Genomic DNA, 20,191 nt, shown 5'->3' with positions numbered 1-20,191 from the left:
ATCAGGATCCTAAACTTATTAAGCTCCTTGAAGACTACCCATTCTTCAGTACGTTTCTATTCCTTCTCCACAGTCTTCTGAATATTATGTTCTGGCATTCAATGCGTTGAAGAACTGTTTAAAAATGCAAAAGAGTTGCCTTGTTCTTGAAACCCCACCACCAAAAGAAAGTTAACAGGATAAAGAACCAGAGAACTCCAAAGACAGCTTGTCTGATTATTTCTAATACCATGTAATATTGGAAACATACAACTTTTGGGTGGATAGAATGAGCCCCTATACAAAATATAAAAATAAATAATGTTTCCAAGGTGCTGCTTAACCTTTACTCAAGGCCACGAATCTTTCAGTGAGCTATAAATAAAAGTAATGACACATACTACCTGAAGCAGAAAACTGTACTTACCATTTCAATTTCTTGCGCTCAGGATTTACCTGGGCTTCATTGTGGAATGCACGCAATTTGGCTACTAAATCCGTTGAATCTTGAGCTGCATTTACTGCCAGCGTCTTTGGAATGACCAACAAAGCCCGAGCAAATTCAGCAATTGCAAGTTGCTCACGTGATCCCTAAAATGAAAACAAGGAAACTTCAAATACATTAAATATTCTCACCAACTTTCAGTCAATTAGTACCTCAGTGACAATTAATTCACTGCACATCTGGAAGTACTATTTGAATGGGATCAAAAGGGTACACAACAGTATATAGCCAGCAGGAAAGAAAACTTAGAAAAGCCTGCATTTTGATTTTTTAATGGAAATGTGTAAATTAAAACCCATACCAAACTAGTTGCATAGTTCTCCAAATAAATGGACAGTGCAGCTTCCACTGCACCACCTCCTGGTACTATCGACTTGGACTCGAGAACTCTCTTCACCACACAGAGTGCATCATGGAGGGAGCGCTCCATCTCGTCACACATGAAATCATTTGCTCCACGCAAGATAATGGAAGCAGAAGTACGACTCTTTGTGCTTAAAAACAAAATAAAAAGCCCAATCAATTTGGCAGACCGCTTAACAAGCAAAATTATATTCAATGCTCTTTAAACTTGTACCAAAGAAAGAGTGATGCAAGTCAACTCCTAACGTGGATTTTAGAACTTAATTTATACAAGCACAGATGTTATGCATTAATGACTTCATAGGAGGAATTATCAAACCGAACATGATAAAATGTAAGGAGATAACAGGGCAGATGAATGAAAAGAGAAACTATATTTCAGGACAGGGCAGAGGGGAAGAACTTACAAACATTAACTAAAATTCTAAAAATTAGTCACAAAGATAACATGAAGGGACAGAATTGTACAGCTGGAAGGGGATAATCAATCCATGAGACGAACTGAATACAATGAGAAATTTATATTTACAAAACACTACAGTGCAAGACCCCAAATGTCAACAGGCCATGGCACAGAAATACAGAAAGCACAAGCAGGAGGTCCTCAAGACTTGTTTTACCACTTGACACCACAGGTAATCCACAACTACCATTCCTCTGTTTACTCCACATTTTTTAATCCCTTTGTCATAAATTTAATAGCATGGTCTCCATGTTTTTCTCAGCAGAGAATTATGTAGGTTCACCACTCTCTGGGCAAGGACTTTCTCCAGATCCTCCATAGCTTGAGGGTGTTCCAAACATCCCCCCAACCACCGCTATCAGGAGTGAGGAGGTTTAGAGGGCACCTTAGAGGAAAAGCATTGAATTCTGGAACATGCTGCCTTAAGAGGTAGTGGAGGTAGACTCTCTCAGAACATTGAACCATTCTTAAATAGACAATGTACTGAAGGCCATGGACCTACCATAGATCAATGTGATTAGTGTGGAAGGGTACAGTGGGTAGCATGGACAGTCAAGGGCTGTACAACTCCATGTGGATAACTTTATATTTATCCCACTCACCCATCTAAACCAGATTGTCTGGTTTAACGCTCAGATTCCCACCCTTGGCTTTGTGTTGTTACTATCAGACATTTAGTTCCCTCATCTAATCGTGTCTATACACTGCGAATGGTTGAGGCCCAGTCACTGATCCCTGGAGCACTTCACTCACCAGTTTCCTCCCAGAGAAGATTTATTTCTATTTCCTGGCAACCAATTCTCAATTCATGAAATAAGGAAATGCTGGAATGCTGCCAGTCTACATACCCAGTGATGGAAGTTGGGAGGACACACGGGTGTTTTCTCAAACCAGCACACAAACTGTGCAAAATGGCTCCCGTATGTCGTACACAAAATGACAAGCTGGCTACCTTATCAACTTACTTTACTGACTACATGCAAAAGCACAAAGAATGTTCCAAACCATGTCATTACTATTAACACAACAGCAGTGTCTCAAGTTACACATGGCTGAATTTTCTTTATCCCACGCGTATAACTGGTCACACTATTGATATAAGTGTGGCAGCAAATAAATGGGAGCTCCTGAACAAAATGTCCCAAATAATCTCAGAGCAAAATGAGAGACAAACATTAAAACTAACTGGAATAACCTGGGCAATAACCTCTATGACTATAAAGCACTTGGAACTAAGAGCAAGGGTCAAAGAACGTACCTTGGTACAACATTATTGAAACACCGCCTACAGTTTTAACTGATTCCGAGTAAGGGATATGTAGGAGGTGATGGATATTTGGAATTTCGCCACTCAGGAAGGCTGTGGAAGCTCAATAATTGAAATGGGGATTGATACATTGCTGGATATTGAGGAAATCAGAACGGGATGTGGTCAGGCCAAAGCAGAACTGGTTAAGGTACTCCACTATCTGGACCCAATGGTGAGGAATCACAATCTCTTTCTGAGTTAGGATAACACATGACTCGAGAAGGAATCAACAATGCCTAGTGCTCCGAGGTGGAAGATGTCATGGTCTCCAGAAGCTACCAGAGTTCTTGGAGAGGCTTTTCTGTAGCTTTGAGATGTTCTGCCTTTCAACTAAAATTGCTTTTTTTTTCTGGATGGTGTGAAGCCTCTGAGATGATTTTGGTGGAGGGGCAGGTAGTGTTGAGGAAGCATAAAGGACTTGGACAGAGTAGGAGAATAGACAAAGAAATGTTAGATGAAATACAGTGCAAGGAAGTGTATGGTCATGCACTTTAATAGAAGGAATAAAGGTGTAAACTATTCTCTAAATGGGGAACAAATTCAGAAATCCAAAGCGCTTGGGAGTCCCTAAAGGTCAGCTTGCAGGTTGAGTCGGTAGTAAGGAAGGCAAATGCAATGTCAGCATTCATTTCCAGAGGACTAGAATATAAAGGCAAGAATGTAATGATGGGGCTTTATAAGGCATCGGTCACACCTCACTTGGAATATGGTGAACCATTCTGTGCCCCATATCTGAGAAAGGATGTGCTGGCACTGGAATGATCCCAGGAATGAAAAGGTTAACTTAACACTTAGCCAGAGGATGGTGAATCTGTGGAATTTGTTGCCACAGGCAACTGTGGAGACCAAGTTATCAGGTGTTTCTTAAGGTGAAGCTTGATATGATTTTGATTAGTCAGGGCATGAGAGGTTGCTGGGAGAAGGCAGGAGAATGTGGTTGAGAGGAAAAATGGATCAGCCATGATGGAATGGTGGAGCAGGTTTGATGAGCTGAATGGCCAAATTCTGCACCAAGTCTTATCTAAGCAGCATTTAATGATTGGGCCTGTACTCACTGGAATTTAGAAGAATGTGGGGGTAACACTGAAAGGCCTGGTTAGAACAGACATGGAGAGAACGTTTCCAATAGTGGGAGAGTCTAGGACCACAGGGCAACAACCTCAGAATAAAAGATGTTGCTGTAGAACAGAAATGAAGAATTTCTTTAGCTAGAGGGTGGTGAATCTCTTTGGAATTCATTGCCCTAGATTGCCATGGAGGCCAAGTCATTGGGTATATCTAAGGCAGAGACTGACAGTTTCTTGATTAGTAAGAACTTCAAAGGTTACAGGAAAAAAAACAGACTGGGTTTGATAGGGGAAATAAATTAGTCATGATTGAATAGCAGAGCAAACTGATCGGCTGAATGGCTTAATTCTGCTACGTTTTATGCTCTGGACAACATCCACAGCTCTACTTTCATTTTAGTGCTATGACTATTATGGGTAAAGATTATGAACTTAGAGCATGGAACTACAATGTTGTGGCCATCACTGAAACTTGGTTTACTGGCAAGTCCATGTCATACATGCAGGGAGTATTTAAAGATCGATTTCACAGAGTATAGGAAAGGCATATTCCTGTTAGATGGACAGGGATGGAAAAATAAGAGAACATTTGATGTCCAGAGAGGGAATGAATTTAGTCAAAAAGAAAAAAGTATGTGAAACTTCAGAAGAAAGGCTGGACAAACTTGGGTTGTTTTCTTTTGAGTGACAGTGGCTAAGGGGCGATCTAACAGGTTTATAAGATTATGAGAGGCATAGATAGGGTATCTGTTTCGCAGAGTACAAATGTTTAATATCAGAGGGCATGCTTACAGGTGAGGGGGGTAGGTTCAAAGGGGATGCGAGGAGTAAGAATTTTTTTTACTCAAGAGTGGTGGATACATGGAATGCACTGTGTTGTATGGCAATAGAGGCAAATACATTAGAGGCTTTTGAGATGTTTAGATAGGCACATGAATGTGAGGAAGATGGAGGGATATGAACATCGTGCAGGTAGGAGGGATTCATTTGGATGTCTCATCAGGCCACGGCCTTGCAAAAATTCAAAAATCCTATCTTTAAGAGTTCTCTCCAAAAGCTCCCCTATGGCTGAAGGGCCCATCCCCGTTTCTATTTCTTATTTTAACATGGTTAACAAATTTATCAACCTCTACCTTAAATGCTTCTAATGGTCTAGCATCCACAACATGGCAGACTCAATACAACTTGAGAAAATGCAAAGTTATCAATTTCTCATAAAACAGAAAAGCACAATTTTTTAGCTGCCGTGAGAAGGTTGAATGTTGTACAGGGGCCATTGTAAGCCAGTGTGTAGGTCAGTAGGCAATTAGGAAGGCATTTGGGCTTTATTGTGAGTGAACATTGAATACAGGAATAAGGCCATCTGAAGGTAATTGTACAGTGATCTAGAGACAACACCTAGAGTTTCATGCAAGCAATATTCAAAGCAAACTGACTATATAAAATCCTTCATTTACTCAAATAAGAAAATAAAATCCAAGGTATAAAATCCAAAAGCTAGATTCTTTCCAACTAGTCACTTACTTCTTAATAAGAATTAGTTCATCATCACATATTCTTTCTTGAACCACTTCTTCAGCCTGGCCTAACATGGAAGCTTCAAATGTCTCCTCTCCTTCCAGGTTTGTCAGTGTTGAACACATTGTAGCTACAAACAAGGAGAACAGTTAAAGATTGTCTTTTCATTTAATCAATGCAACAATATACAGCATCATTAAAAACACAGCAGGAGAAACAAATTATTCCTGTTATAAAGGTGATGCAGAACACCGTGTCATGTAAATCTTCACTGCTCTAAACAGGTCACAGGCTCTGAATGTCACACTACAGGATGGTGATTCCATTGGAGTGGGTAACAGGAGAATCACAAGTATGGTGGAGCATTTCAGCTACGAGAGACAAGATAGACTGAGTTAATTTATTTTTGAAGAGAGTGGAGAGGGGGACCAGGGGCTCACTGAAGCTTGCAATGAGGGGCACAGATGGAGAATGAGAAACTTCACTCTTTACTAAAAATCTCCAAAACAAGAGGGCAGATTTAAGGCAAAAGGTCTAGAGGAGGTTCAAGGAAGATTTTTCTTACTTGGCAGATTGCTGAAATCTGGGACACACTACCTGAGGGGTTGGAGGAAATAGATTCTCAGAAAACAGTTAACAAGATAAGCACCTGGGACACTTCGGCATAGAGGCCTACAGGTCAAATGCTAAGTGTCTGCCAATATTTAAACTGTTTCAAATATTTACTCTATAGCAGAACGACTCTCTAGAAAAGGAGTACAAAGGTGAGATCAGATCTAGCCAATCCCTGTGTCATGAGGGAGTGGGTGCTTTTGTAGAAAATTATCCCATCACCATTTTCCATAACCTGTGTATGCATCAAGAAATGAACAAAAACATAATATCTTGTATCTGAGACATTTTTGGTGGCGATTAGTATATTCTGAGTGAATTTCAGTAATGTGGGGTTGGCTTTCATCTTTTCTTTAATACTATCTCTCCTCCATCTTTCAGTCTATGTGAGTGTCCAATTCCCTCCGTTCATTTCACTCCACATAGGATGCAGGACTCATTGAGTTTCTCCAGCTTTTAGAGTGTTAAACTAGATTCAATGCTCTTACCTCCACTTGCTTTTGCAATTCTCTTTAAATCTCTCTTCAGACATCGGCGCACTGCCATAGCCCCAACATCCAAAAAATATTTTAGACACATATCATCTATGCCACCAGTGGTCAGAATGACATTGGCACCTGTGGCCAAGATTTTCTGGATTCGTTCTTTTGTGATATCAGACTCTCTGTAGGTAAAATACAGAACTATTAATACCCATATTGTATGCCAAAATGAAAAACGCACCCCAAGATTCCTCCACGTACAAATGTTGTTAAAGGTCTTGCCAGGTACTGTATACCTTCTTCTCACATTTGATCCTCTAAAGTATCTACATTAAATTCTCCATCCACATTTCCAACTGATCTGTATCCTGTTTATCCTTTGACATGCTATACAATATAAATGGCAGAATCCTTAGGAGCACTGACTTACGGAAAGATCTCGGAGCCCAAGTTCATAGCTCCATGGAAGTGGCAACACAAGGTGATAAAGAAGGCATATGACATGTCTCCTTCATTGGTTAGGGTGTTTAGTATAAAAGGAAGTCACCATGCAGATGTATAAAACTTCGCTCAGGCCACATCTGGAATCTGATCACACCATTACAGGAAGAAGGTGGAGGTTTTGCAGTAAGTGCAGACAAGGTTCACCAGGACGCTGCCTAGATTAGAGAGCATTTGCTACGAAGGGAGTTTGGACAAACTTGGGTTGTTTTCATTTGAGCACCAGAGACTGAAGGAAGACATGATATCTCTACCCTGTAAAAAGACTACCTAGCCCATCAAATACTAGAGGACATAGATTTAAGTTGAGAGGGGCAAGTTTGTTTCTTTTAAACAGAACATTGGATGCTTTAAACATGCTGCCGGGATGGTAGTAGAAACAGACACGATGAGGTTTAAAAGACAGGCACATGAGCATCCATGCTTCTTTTTGACTAAGTTTGCAACATCTACCACTTCAGGTCCACAACCTTTTCCATTGTCTTTCTTCCTCAGCAGCATGTGGTCCTGAATTTGACCAGCTGGCCTTTAAACGATGTCCATGTCTGATGTGGACTACTAAATATCTACTCCCAATGTACTCTCCCTAGCTCCAGCCTAATATTGAAGAAAATAATATTTCTCCAATTCTCTGTATAATCTTCTGGATAAAATTACAACTTTTTAAACTTAGAGGCTTAAACATTCAAAATTCATTAAGTTAATATCAATGGATGTCCATCTCCAGTCATACCTCTGTCGGATTTGGTCCAGTTTTTCAGGGTCAGAGATGACAACTTGAACGCCCAGCTTCATTTTTGTCTTCTGCAGACTGAAGTCCAAGCATGCAATCTTGGCATTGACAATTCGTTTGGTCATTCCTAAACATAGGAAGGTTTCAATTAATCTTAATTCATTCAAAATAATAGACGAGCCTTTGCAGGAGTAGGCTGTATGAAACCTCATTTACAGAATGGTCAGCATCACCAACTTAGGTAACGGCACTGTTCCCCTTTATCTTCCCTAATGAACTCTTCCCAGTTAGCACAATACTGCTAAAAATTCCTCTGGAAATTGTACCTTGAAAGTGTATCAACACCCTACAGCAAGTACCTTCAGACAGATCAAAACGAACCCCCCCAAAAAAATCACAATTAATAAAAAAAAATGCATTTCAAAATATGCAGAAAGTAAAACAGCAGAATGCTGAACATCTTCAGTTTTAATAGAAGAGCAGTTTTGCACTTTAGGAAAAGAACATTACTTTTCAAAGTGATCAGTAAATAAAAATTAGATCTTGTAAAGACCCTCAGTAATTGACTGAACAGAGATGAAAATAGTTACCATGTATACAAGTGACATTTCAATTTCTAGCCTCCGTTATTAAGCAGCCTTAACCATGTAACAGAAAACCTACAAGCAGGGGTAGGCCTCTCATCCCTGCTCCATCATTCAATGACATAATACACCACTTTTTGAATATATTCCATGAACACGTGAAGGGAAGCTAATGCTGGATTGAACTTTGTTGCCATGTTCATCAGAGTGTAGTTTATTAAGGAAGATAACAGGAAAAAACAGACAACTGTACTTCCAGCAACAGTCACACTTGGAATGCCATAAAAATGTTACTTAATTCAAGAAATGTTCGATTGGCAAAAACCAGAAATCACAACTCTAATATTTGGAAAAAGGTGGAACATTCAGGTGAAAACACTAGGGTGACACATAGTATACTGTTTTAAAATGTAATGATATATAATCAAAACATCTGGACTACTACCTTGTGAACCAACTGTAGCATTAAGTGCATATCCATTCACCAAAATGCTCTCTCTTTGACTACGTCCGTGTGCCTTTAGCACATTAATAGCTTTGATCGGATATCGGGCCTGTCCTTTGGCATCAGTGAATTTTACAGCATGAACAGCATCTACCACCATGTTGGCAAAGAAGTCTGCATCACTGCATGTCTGGTTAAGGCTTATCCAAGAATACACAAAATTGGGCATCTGAAAACTCAAGATTTACATCAATGTTGAAGTATATTAAATATCAGAGCTAAGTAAGATATAACACAATTAACGTATGCGCTAAATCACTGCAGCATTTCTAACACACACAAAGTAAGCTGCAAACTGTTGGATCAAAATTGTATTTGCAAATAAAATAAAGATGTGTTGAGATACAACAAAGAATAAGTATTGGTTAATTAGCAACACAAGCCAAATTGTAGAAGAAATTAGTCAAAATGAAGTTTCAAAATGAGGTACTTTTAACTCTCTTGATAGATGAATTATAAACAGTGATATGTGGCAAAGTGCACTGTAAAACAAAAGTGTTCATTTTGAACTTGTATTTCAATTATTCATTGTTTTAAAGTCATCTATTAAATTCAACTATTTGTTTCTTTGATGAAAACAGCAGAAATAATAAATGAAAATTTAAAAAGTACAAGTGCTATAAACAGAAAATGAAGTATAGAGCAAGCCATTATGCATCTGAAGAGAATGTTTAGTTCAAAACTACAACAGCCTTGACTAATGTAGTCAGGCTGCTCAACCTGATGAAACACTTTTATAGATGGACACATTTAAATGACTACTACTGTAAATTGCACATATGCCATAAGTGAATAATTTTGCTCAGCAAGAATGGTTATCATATTATATGATAATATATATGAATGATATTCAGAAATAAAGTTGGGAATAAAACTTTACACAAGGCACACCAGCTACTCTTAATGGAAAGATACACGCCAATTATCTTCGATGACATTGATGTTTTAGCAGCATTGACGAGACACTCTCTGCCCAGCTCATCTGTATTAACAGTCAGATTTTCCTGAATATAACGGACAGCCTCCCTATAAAAAAGTAAAGTAAATGTTAAGTCTCGATTTTATTCACAAAACACCAATAATCAGTTGCTACATGTTAAACAATTATGTTTTACATTATATTCTCTGTTGCATCTCAAGCTGCATTGCGTGTAACCCTCAGTTGCTCTAAACTCCCACTGGAGTTTGTCAGCCAGATTGCAATGCAAACATTACAAGAAGACAAAGAACTTAGCAGCACAGGAACAGGCTCTTCAATGTGTCAAATTAGTAATCAAATACCCAACCAAACTTATCCCCCACCTTCACAATATCTATATTCTTCCACTTGCTGTACATTCACGTGTTTATGAACCTCTTGAATGAGCTGATATCACTTGTTTTCCGCGATGGTAATCTCCACAGTATTGAGGCAATGAAGATGGCCACGGCTGCTTTGCTCCATGCCCACTAATATGTACTGATAGCCAGGCTTTGGGCCGACTCCGGGCTGTTCCGGGGTTTGGATCTGACAACTCAATTTCCGGTTTGGATTCAATTGTTTACATGATTTGCATTAAAAAAAAATTCTCTTGCGCATGAGGTGTCAGTCTTTTATTTTTATTCTTTAATTGGTTTATTTCAGATTTCTTGCTTTGTGGCCACCTGAGAGCAAGTGAATTTCAAGGATGTATAATTTATACATCCTTTGATAGTAAGTATACTGAACCATATGTGCATCCACCACCCCAGACAGCCACTTCTGTGTAAAAAACCCTGCCCTACACCACTCCTTTGAACTTAGCCCCACTCAGCTTAAATGCATGCCCTGTGGCATTAGATATGATTCTGGCTGTCTAGCTATGCCTCTCATAATCTTATAAACCTGCCAGATCCCCTCTCAGTCTTTGCCACTCCAGAGAAAACAACCCAAGTTTGTACAACCTCTCCTTTTGGCACATGCTCTCAAATTACTCTTTTACATTACTTCAAAGCCTCCATATCCTTCCTACAAGGGCAACCTGAATTGAATCCAATACTGCAGATACATACAAAACTAGAATTTTATAAAGCTGCAACATAACTTCCCAATTCTTGAACTCAGTTCCTCAACTAATAAAGGCAAGCATGCTATATACCTTTCTTTACCACCTTACCACGGTGAGGAAGATAAAGAATGGTAGGGTGAAGGAACCATGGGTGCCAGGTGAGGTGGAAAGTCTAGTCAGGTGGAAGAAGGCAGCTGTACTACTGTACTGTGCTGTACTATTCTGTTATGAACCTGCGTGACCACTTCCAGGAATTTATATACTTGGATCTCACAAGAACCCTCCCAATAGCAACATCAAGGGTCTTTACATTAACAGTGCTTGTCTCTTTATATTTAATTTTCTGAAATATAACACTCACATTTGGCCAAGTAAAGCACCATCTGCCATGCCTCTACTCATATCGGCATCTGATCTATATCCCACTGTTTTTTTTGGCAGCCTTCTACACGATCCATAACACTGCCACTCCTTGCATCATCTGTAAAGTTGCTTGCCCACCCATCCTTGTTTGCACCCAGGGTTGCTTATACGTAATGACAAAAAGCAGATAGCTCAATACTGATGCCTGTAATCACAATCATAAATATCCTGCAAGAATAAGTTCCAATGACCACCACCTTCACCTTTATTGGACAAGACACAGATCACATCTTTATCTATTGGATGAGCCATAAGAGACCTTGTCAAACTCCTTATTAAAATCTATGCAGACAATATCCACAGCTTTACCTTCATCCACCACATTCACCTCTTCCAAAGTCTCATTCAAGTTGGTAAAAATGCTTGTTTCACACAAAGCCACGTTTACTGTCTCTAAGCAAGCTAACGGATTACCCCCAAGCAACACACATCAAAGTTGCTGGTGAACGCAGCAGGTCAGGCAGCATCTCTAGGAAGAGGTGCAGTCAACGTTTCATCAGGACTAACTGAAGGAAGAGTGAGTAAGAGATTTGAAAGTGGGAGGGGAGGGGGAGATCCAAAATGATAGGAGAAGACAGGAGGGGGAGGGATGGAGCCAAGAGCTGGACAGGTGATTGGCAAAAGGGATATGAGAGGATCATGGGACAGGAGGCTCAGGGAGAAGGAAAAGGGGGGCAGGGACCCAGAGGATGGGCAAGGGGTATAGTCAGAGGGAATGAGGGAGAAAAAGGAGAGAGAAAGAACGTGTGTATATAAATAAATAACGGATGGGGTACGAGGGGGAGGTGGGGCATTAGCAGAAGTTAGAGAAGTCAATCTTCATGCCATCAGGTTGGAGCCCACCCAGACGGAATATAGGGTGTTATTCCTCCAACCTGAGTGTGGCTTCACCTTTACAGTAGAGGAGGCCACATATATGATGGTGGAGGAAGGGAAGCCCCTTTCTTTAAAAAAGGACATCTCCCTCATCCTGGAATGAAAAGCCTCATCCTGAGAGCAGATGCAGCAGAGACGGAGGAATTGCGAGAAGGGGATGGCCCTTCCTCCACCATCAACTCTGCTCCCAAACGCATCTCCCCCATTTCATGCACATCTGCTCTCACTCCATCCTCCCACCACCCCACTAGGAATAGGGTTCCCCTGGTCCTCACCTACCACCTCACCAGCTTCTGGGTCTAACATATTATTCTCCATATCTTCCGCCACCTCCAACGGGATCCCACCACTAAGCACATCTTCCCCCCCCCCCTCTGCTTTCCGCAGGGATCGCTCCCTACACGACTCCCTTGTCCATTCATCTCCCCCATCCCTCCCCACTGATCTCCCTCCTGGCACTTATCCTTGTAAGCGGAACAAGTGCTACACAAGCCCTTACACTTCCTCCCTCACCACCATTCAGGTCCTCAGACAGTCCTTTCAGGTGAGGTGACACTTCACCTGTGAGTTGGCTGGGGTGATACACTGCGCCCGGTGCTCCCGATGTGGCCTTCTATATATTGGCGAGACCTGACGCAGACTGGGAGATCGTTTTGCTGAACACCTACGCTCTGTCCACCAGAGAAAGCAGGATCTCTCAGAGGCCACATATTTTAATTCCACATCCCATTCCCATTCTGATCCACAGTCTATCCACGGCCTCCTCTACTGTAAAGATGAAGCCACACTCAGGTTGGAGGAACACCACCTTATATTCCGTCTGGGTAGCCTCCAACCTGATGGCATGAACATTGACTTCCCTAACTTCTGCTAATGCCCCACCTCCCCTCCTACCCCATCCACTATTTATTTATATACACATTCTTTCTCGCACTCTTTTTCTCCCTCTGACCATACCACTTGCCCATCCTCTGGGTTTTCACCCCCCTCCCCCTTTTCCTTCTCCCTGGGCCTCCTGTCCCATGATCCTCTCATATCTCTTTTGCCAATCACCTGTCCAGCTCTTGGCTCCATCCCTCCCCCTCCTGTCTTCTCCTATCATTTTGGATCTCCTCCTCCCCCTCCCACTTTCAAATCTCTTACTAGCTCTTCCTTCAGTTAGTCCTGACGAAACGTCGACCGTACCTCTTCCAAGAGATGCTGCCTAGCCTGCTGCGTTCACCAGCAACTTTGATGTGTGTTGCTTGAATTTCCAGCATCTGCAGAATTCCTCTGGTTTGCGGGATTACCCCCAAGTTCTTTCTTGAATAATGGAATAACATTAGGTACTCACTAGTCCTCTAGGTTGTCTGTGGTTGGAGAGGATACAAAGATCTTGGTCAACACTACAGCAATTTTATCTCTTGCCTCTCTCAATCCAATCCTACCACCTCCTTTATTATGAAATGACCTAGCAAATTAGTACGCTCCACATTGCTCTCCCTTCATGTCCTTCTCCTTGATAAATACTGATGCAACATATTCATTCAGGACCTAACCTGCATCCTCCGCATCCAACCACATGCTCCCTGCTTTATCCTTGAGTGGTCCTAACCCTTACAGAGTTATCCTCCTCCTACTCTTGATGTATGTATAGAATTCCTTGGGATTCTCTTTAATCCTACTTGCCAAGGACTTTTCATGGTCCGTCCCAGCTTTCCCTTTTTTAGTTCTTTTCTGACTTCTTTAGGGTCTTAGCTTCCTTTTCTTTCTTCTTGACTAAATTCACCACTTCTCTCAGCATACAAAGTTCCCTCATTCTGTCATCCCTTCTTACTGGAACATTACTGTCCTATAGATAGATACTTTATTGGTCGCAAAGTAAATTAGTGCTACAGTAGCATTACAAGTGCACAGATATACACTTGTAATGCCACTGTGACACTAATTTTCTCTACTCTCTGCAGTTGGTCTTTAAACCACATGGACTTGCTGAAAAACAGTTGATTTCAAATTAACTCTTCCTACTTCCTGCCCAATACTCTCAGAATCTTCCCTGCTCCAATTTAATAACTTCCACAAGGTTCATATTACCCTGATCTATATCATCTTCGAAGTTATGGAGTCCCTGTCTAAATCTCTTACAGTAAGGAGGCCCCATCTATATTAAAGAAGTTGGAAGTTACCCTGATCTGTGTGCACGCCCGTTCCTCAATGGTCTGGTGGTTATGGGAGGAGTGGGGGTGTCCATAATATAATTCAGTCAGAGTGAGTGCACCTTTCTTATTTTGAGCTCAGATTATATTTTGACTCAGTCCATTACATTCTCCCAAGTACAACTGTGGCATTGTCCCTGGGTAATAGTGCAAGTCCCCTCCACTACCACCGTGCTTCTTTACCTCCTCCTCTATTTTTTTCTAAAGTACTGAAACCTTGGAACATTAAGCAGCCAGCCCTGTTCTTCTCTCAACCAAGTCTCTGTTATAGCCACAATATCATAGTTTTACATACAGATTCATACCCATAATACAGACATTTCGACCCATTCTGTTCAATACTGCCTGTTGATACTGGTCATGACATCTATATACCTTTCTCCCAATCCCTCTACTTTCTGACCTGGTTTTATCTGTCTCTGCACACAAAGGCTCTTTCTTCCCCACCTAAGATTGAGAACTGAAGATGAAATTTTAACCCCTATTCTTTAGCTCTTGAATTCTTAATTAAAAATATATCATCATCAGGTGCCGTGCCCAGCTTGAGCTTTGACTGTCATGGCCCACACACGCCTGTTTCGGGTCAAGTGGATCAATTCATTGGTATTCATTTCCAGTTCTCTGGCTGCTGTCGCCATCATCATTTGTCTTCGTCTTCCTCTTGCTTTCTTCCCTTCAATCTTTCCCATAATTACTGTGCATTCTAACTCCTCTTTCCTAATCACATGTCCAATGAAGTTACGTTGCCTTTTCATGATCTTGTAGCGGTGTGCTACACACAGTGCTAGAATAACGACACGTAGTCGGTGAGTTGGAGTTGTGATAAAAGAGATCTATTCAAACTTCGCGGCCTCCTTTAAAGCCTTCCTGTTCCCGCCCTCCCTGGGCAGGACTGCTGTGGGGAAAGCACATTCGCAGACCCTTCCCGTGCGTGGGATCCCCCCCCCCCCCACCCGCTGGTGAAGATAGCCTGGCACCCTTTTTGGGGCCGGCCTCTCTGCCGGCGAGCGCCGGTTCGTGTGTGCTAGAAAGTGGGTCGCCACAATCTCATACATTCCCTTTTTGTGTTTGCTCTGTTCATGACATCCTCGTTAGATATTAGCTTCGTCCATGATATTCTTTGCATCCTCCTCAAAAACCACATCTCTGCTGCTTCAATTCGTTTTCTCATGTTACTAGATATTGTCCGACATTCTGAGCCATATAACATAACTGAATAAATGTAACATTTCAGTACTCTGAGGTGGGTTGTCACGCCTAGTTTAATATTGATCAGTATACTCTTCATTCTCGTAAAGGTGTTTTTTGCCATCCCTATTCTTCTTTTGATGTCCATGCTGCACCTGCCATCTGATGTCACCCAGCTTCCTAAGTAGCAAAAGTTTTGTACTTGTTTTATGTCTTCCCCATTTACTCTCAGCCTGCAGATAGGATTCTCCTTCTTTTTGGATATCACCATACATTGTCTTTTTGCAATTGATAGGTAGACCCATTTTTGCACTTCCTTCAACAACTATATCAATTAAGTTCTGTAGTTCTTCCTCCCTACTTGCAATTATCAGTGTCATCTGCATATCTGAAATTATTGATATTTTCACTGCCAACTTTGATTCCCAAGATGTCTCTTATTTTTTGTAGGTAAATAGGTAAAGAACAGTGGTTTTGTGAAAGACAAATGTGCAAAAAATGCAATATTGATGTTAAGGATACTATCAGAACGAGCTATTCAAGTGCAAAAAAATTTGTTTGTTTTATCGACTACACAAAAGCATTTGATAAAGTGAAGCACAATAAGTTATTTGAAATATTACAAAAAACTCTAGATCTAGATTCGCAAGACCTTCGCCTAATCAGAAATCTGTACTGGGAACAAACTGCCGCTGTAAGAATAGATGGAGAAGTGAGTCAGTTTACGAAAATCAAGAGCGGCGTTAGACAAGGGTGTGTTTTCTCCCCTGATTTATTTAATGTGTACACCGAAACAATATTACAAAAAATAAGAGACATCTTGGGAATCAAAGTTGGCAGTGAAAACATCAATAATTTCAGATATGCAGATGACACTGTGTTAATTCTGATTAATTTAATCTAATCGCAAGTACGGAGGAAGAACTACAAAACTTAATTGATATAGTTGTTGAAGGAAAATATATACTTTTGACTATATACCAGATTTCTGAGTGAGTATAAATATGAAGTTGGTTCCAGGCAATACTGGCTAAGGGAACAAGGAAAATTCTTCCTGACAAATTCAACCAGGAATGCATCTGAAAGGAAGATCTATATAAACCATATTTCATTGGTACAATCCTCAGAACCATCACCAGCAGTAGCTCAAAAATATATTAGATCCGCAGGACAACAGCCAAAAGAAAGTAGCTAGTCATTAACCTGTTAGCACATTGAAGCTTCAGGAACAGGAGGGGAGAAAAAACTTCCTTACTCAAACTGCACACAATTAACAGAGATGCACACCTACATTGAACAGCAGTTTATTTATCTAACGTTGACATCAGAATACATCATTAGAAAGATTAAAGCAGCCCCATTCTAACTTCAACTACACAATGAATAAATGCCAGAACTCAGGTGAAGCAGCATCTCTGAGATAAAAAAGGTATATTGACATTTCCAGTTGAGGGCCCGCAACTTGTGCAACACACAAAGGAGCTAGTAGAACACAGCATGTCAAGCAGCATATATTGAGGGAGATGAAGAGTCAATGTGTTGGGTCAAGATCCGTAGGACAACAGCCAAAAGAAAGTAGCTAGTCATTAAACTGTTAGCACATTGAAGCTGGACTTGAAAGAATGAGGAGAGATAGCTAACATTAGAAAGCTGGGGATAAGGGGTGGAGCAAGAGTTAGAAGGTGAAATGTGGATACCAAGTGAAGGGGATGACAGGCAGATGAGGGAGGGAAGGGTGGGAATGATGCAAGAAGCTAAGTGGTGATGGGTGTAAATGACAAAGGGCTGAAGACGAAATCTGGAAAGAGAAGAGAGTAGAACATGGAATTAAGGAAAGGTGGTTACTTACACACCACAGGCAACCAGATAACAAATGTTTCCCCTTCAATTTCTATTGTGTGAGCATTTTTCTTTCAAGACAGAATGACTGAGCTGCCACAGGAACACCCAGAGATTCACCAGTCTATGTGAAATTATAATTTTACCCTTAATTTGAGATTGTGTCCTTGCCTCTAGATTTCTTGAGCAGCTGAAACACCCTCCTTGCACCCAACCCATTTGGCTCTAAGAATTTTGACTGATTCCCTGAGATCTCTTTCATCCAGAATGGTGAGAATCTGAAATACAGTGCTTGAGAGGGGAGTGGAAAAGTGTCACTGACAACATTTAAGTGTCTGGATCAGCATCTGAATTGTCAAGGCATAAGCCAGCTGCTAGAAGATGGGATTAATAATGAACGGGTGTCCACAGATTGGTGTAGATATGGTGGGCCCAAAGTCTTATTCCCATGCTGTATGACTAGGAATCTACTCAATTGATCCTCATATGGAAAATCTGCCATCCCTGAGACTAATCTCATCAACCTTCACTCAACTTCTGTGTTTGCACTATTTGTTTTTTTTCCCCTGCCCATTGGGTGTTTTGAGTTTTTTTTTAAAAAAATGAGTTCTATTAGGTTTCTTTGTTTTGTGGCTGCCTTTAAGGAGACAAATCTCAAGGTTGCACATACTTTAATAATAATAAATATTCTTTGAACTTTCAGTGAAAACAGAATCCTATTAGAGAAGGGGCTAGGGTCTTACTGGATTTTAACTTGGGAAATGAAGCCAAGCAGGTGGAAGTGTCAGTAGGCACTTCAGAAGTAATGATAATTCCTTAAGTTTAGAGAAGACAAATATAGGTAGGACTTTCAATCAACAGCAGGATCCTTGGGAGTGCATTAGAACAGACAGACATAGGAATACAAGTACATGGTTCCCTGAGAGTCGCATCACAGGTAGTAAAAGCAGATTTTGGCATGCTGGCCTTCATCAGTCAGAGCAGAGTCTAGGAGTTGTCTAAGACATTGGTATGGCCACATTTGGAATACTGTGTTCAGTTTCAGTTACCCTGCTATAGGAAGGATGCCATTAAACTAGAAAGAGCGGAGAGGAGATTTATGAAGATGCTGCTGGGGCTCAAGAGACCGAGAAATAGTCATAGAACACCATTGCACAGAAACATAACCTTCTGCTCACCTAGCCCTTGCCAGACAATTATCTGCATAGCCCAATTGACTTTTACCCAGACAATGATCCTCCATACCTATCCCATCTTATCTCCCTATCAAAATTTCTCTTAAATGTTGAATTCTAACCTGCAGCTACCACTCCAGTTGTATGCACTTGTGTGCTTGTTAGATGCTACTCTATGCTTAAAGAAAAGAGTTTTCAAATAGGTGCATTTATTTGTGCTCAATAAGCGAGAAGTAAGCAGCAAGACAATTCAGAATCGTCTTGCTCACTGCAGCAAGCATTTAAGCTTGGAGTGAAAATGAAACATTTTCACAACTTTAACAAGTTAGGAACTATGAAGAATTTGAAGATATTGACAACCATCTTGAATGTTACAAAATGAAAATGAAGATTTTGAGATTAAAAATCATCAAAAGCATTGCATGAAGGCAGTCCATTATTTGTAAGAGGCATCTGCGCTGATTTTGTTAATTTGGTGATGGTTGTCAGTTGCATCTGAGGATTTCAGGAAAACCTGTGCGGGAGAGTTTTGAAAAAATGGAAAAGCTATTTCACTGGGGCAAATCCATTCTCTGGACCTCAGAAGTCCTGGTCCAGTGGTACGAGTAGTTGTTACAACTAACGTCTTCCTTGGCTGTAATCGATGACCATGACTATTTCTGTGCCCCGCCATACCCTTCGCTCTCCACTGACCATTGCAGAACTGCGTTTCTGGCTGTTGTATCTTACTGTAGATCTCATCTGCCCATGCTGCAGGAGCTGACTTCATTTACAATCAAAAGAATATGGCAGCATACACTGGATGAATTCCTTTGTCAGTAACTAATAGAAACTAATGGTTTTATAGTATTGGTAATATTTAAATTTGTTCTACATGAAATGTAAATACATAAATCAGTTAAACGGTAGTTTTGTAAAAAAAAATCTGTTTAACTATTTCCATAAAGCTTCAGCTAATTAGGGCAGCAGTTTAATTGGGCCATAATATACCAGTCCTGATGTGTCCCAATTAATCGGATTCCACTGTACTTACAGTGGTATGCAAAAGTTTGGGCACCCCGGTCATAACTTCTGTTACTGTGAATAGTTAAGTGAGTAGAAAATCTCCAAAAGTCATAAAGTTAAAGACGAAACATTCTTTTCAACATTTTAAGCAAGATTGGTGTATTATTTTTGTTTTGTACAATTTTGGAGTGAAAAAAAGGAAAGGAGCACCATGCAAAAGTTTGGGCACCCCAAGAGATTTGAGCTCTTAGATAACTCTTACCGAGGTCTCAGACCTTAATTAGATTGTTAGGGCCTTGGCTGATGTCAGGCTCACCAGCCTAATTTCCCAGCTTACTCTTAGCACATTTGTTAAACAATGGACCAACATTAGCTATCCACGGATCCGCTGGCACCCCACCAGTGCCTAATGACGTTTTAAATTACTTTATCTCAGCTAAGGCCCTGCAGCTCCTGAACTAGCGCCCCACAAGGTTCAAGGGAACACCTTGTCAGGCCCTGGATTTATCCGAATTTGCCTCAAGAAAGCAAGCACCTCCTCCTCTATAACCTGTCTATGGTCCATGCCTCACTTCATTAGATTCTGTGTCTGCCTCACAAGTAAATACAAATGCAAAACATCCATTTAAAATCTCCCTATCATTTCTTTTAGCTCCACGCAGATTACCATTCTGATCTTCGAGAAGACAAATTTTGTCCTTTGCAATCCTTTTGCTCTTAACATATCTGTAGAATCCCTTAGGATTCTTCTTCACCTTGTGTGGTAGAGCAACCTCATGCCTTTAAGCCCTCCTGATTTCTTTTTTAAGTGTTCTCTTGCACTTCTTAAACTTCAAGTGCCA

The 20,191-nt window shown here is 40.7% G+C and overlaps 1 protein-coding gene across 2 annotated transcripts in view; it reads right to left on the bottom strand.

The window, feature by feature from the left end:
• Window positions 1-20,191, bottom strand: part of tcp1 (t-complex 1) — a 39,293-nt gene that overhangs the window by 8,619 nt on the left and 10,483 nt on the right. For both annotated transcript variants that reach the window (XM_072265945.1, XM_072265946.1), the window contains 7 exons: window positions 9,537-9,647; window positions 8,562-8,743; window positions 7,533-7,659; window positions 6,305-6,480; window positions 5,211-5,334; window positions 786-978; window positions 407-570 (listed from right to left, as the gene is read on the bottom strand). In XM_072265945.1, coding sequence (XP_072122046.1) covers window positions 407-570; window positions 786-978; window positions 5,211-5,334; window positions 6,305-6,480; window positions 7,533-7,659; window positions 8,562-8,743; window positions 9,537-9,647 — 1,077 coding nt within the window. The remainder of the gene's footprint in view (window positions 1-406; window positions 571-785; window positions 979-5,210; window positions 5,335-6,304; window positions 6,481-7,532; window positions 7,660-8,561; window positions 8,744-9,536; window positions 9,648-20,191) is intronic.

This window comes from Mobula birostris, chromosome 8 (genome assembly GCF_030028105.1).
Source record: "Mobula birostris isolate sMobBir1 chromosome 8, sMobBir1.hap1, whole genome shotgun sequence".
Classification (NCBI taxonomy): domain Eukaryota; kingdom Metazoa; phylum Chordata; class Chondrichthyes; order Myliobatiformes; family Myliobatidae; genus Mobula; species Mobula birostris.
Note: the sequence above shows the minus strand (reverse complement) of the source record. Positions and strands in the feature narration are given on the sequence as shown.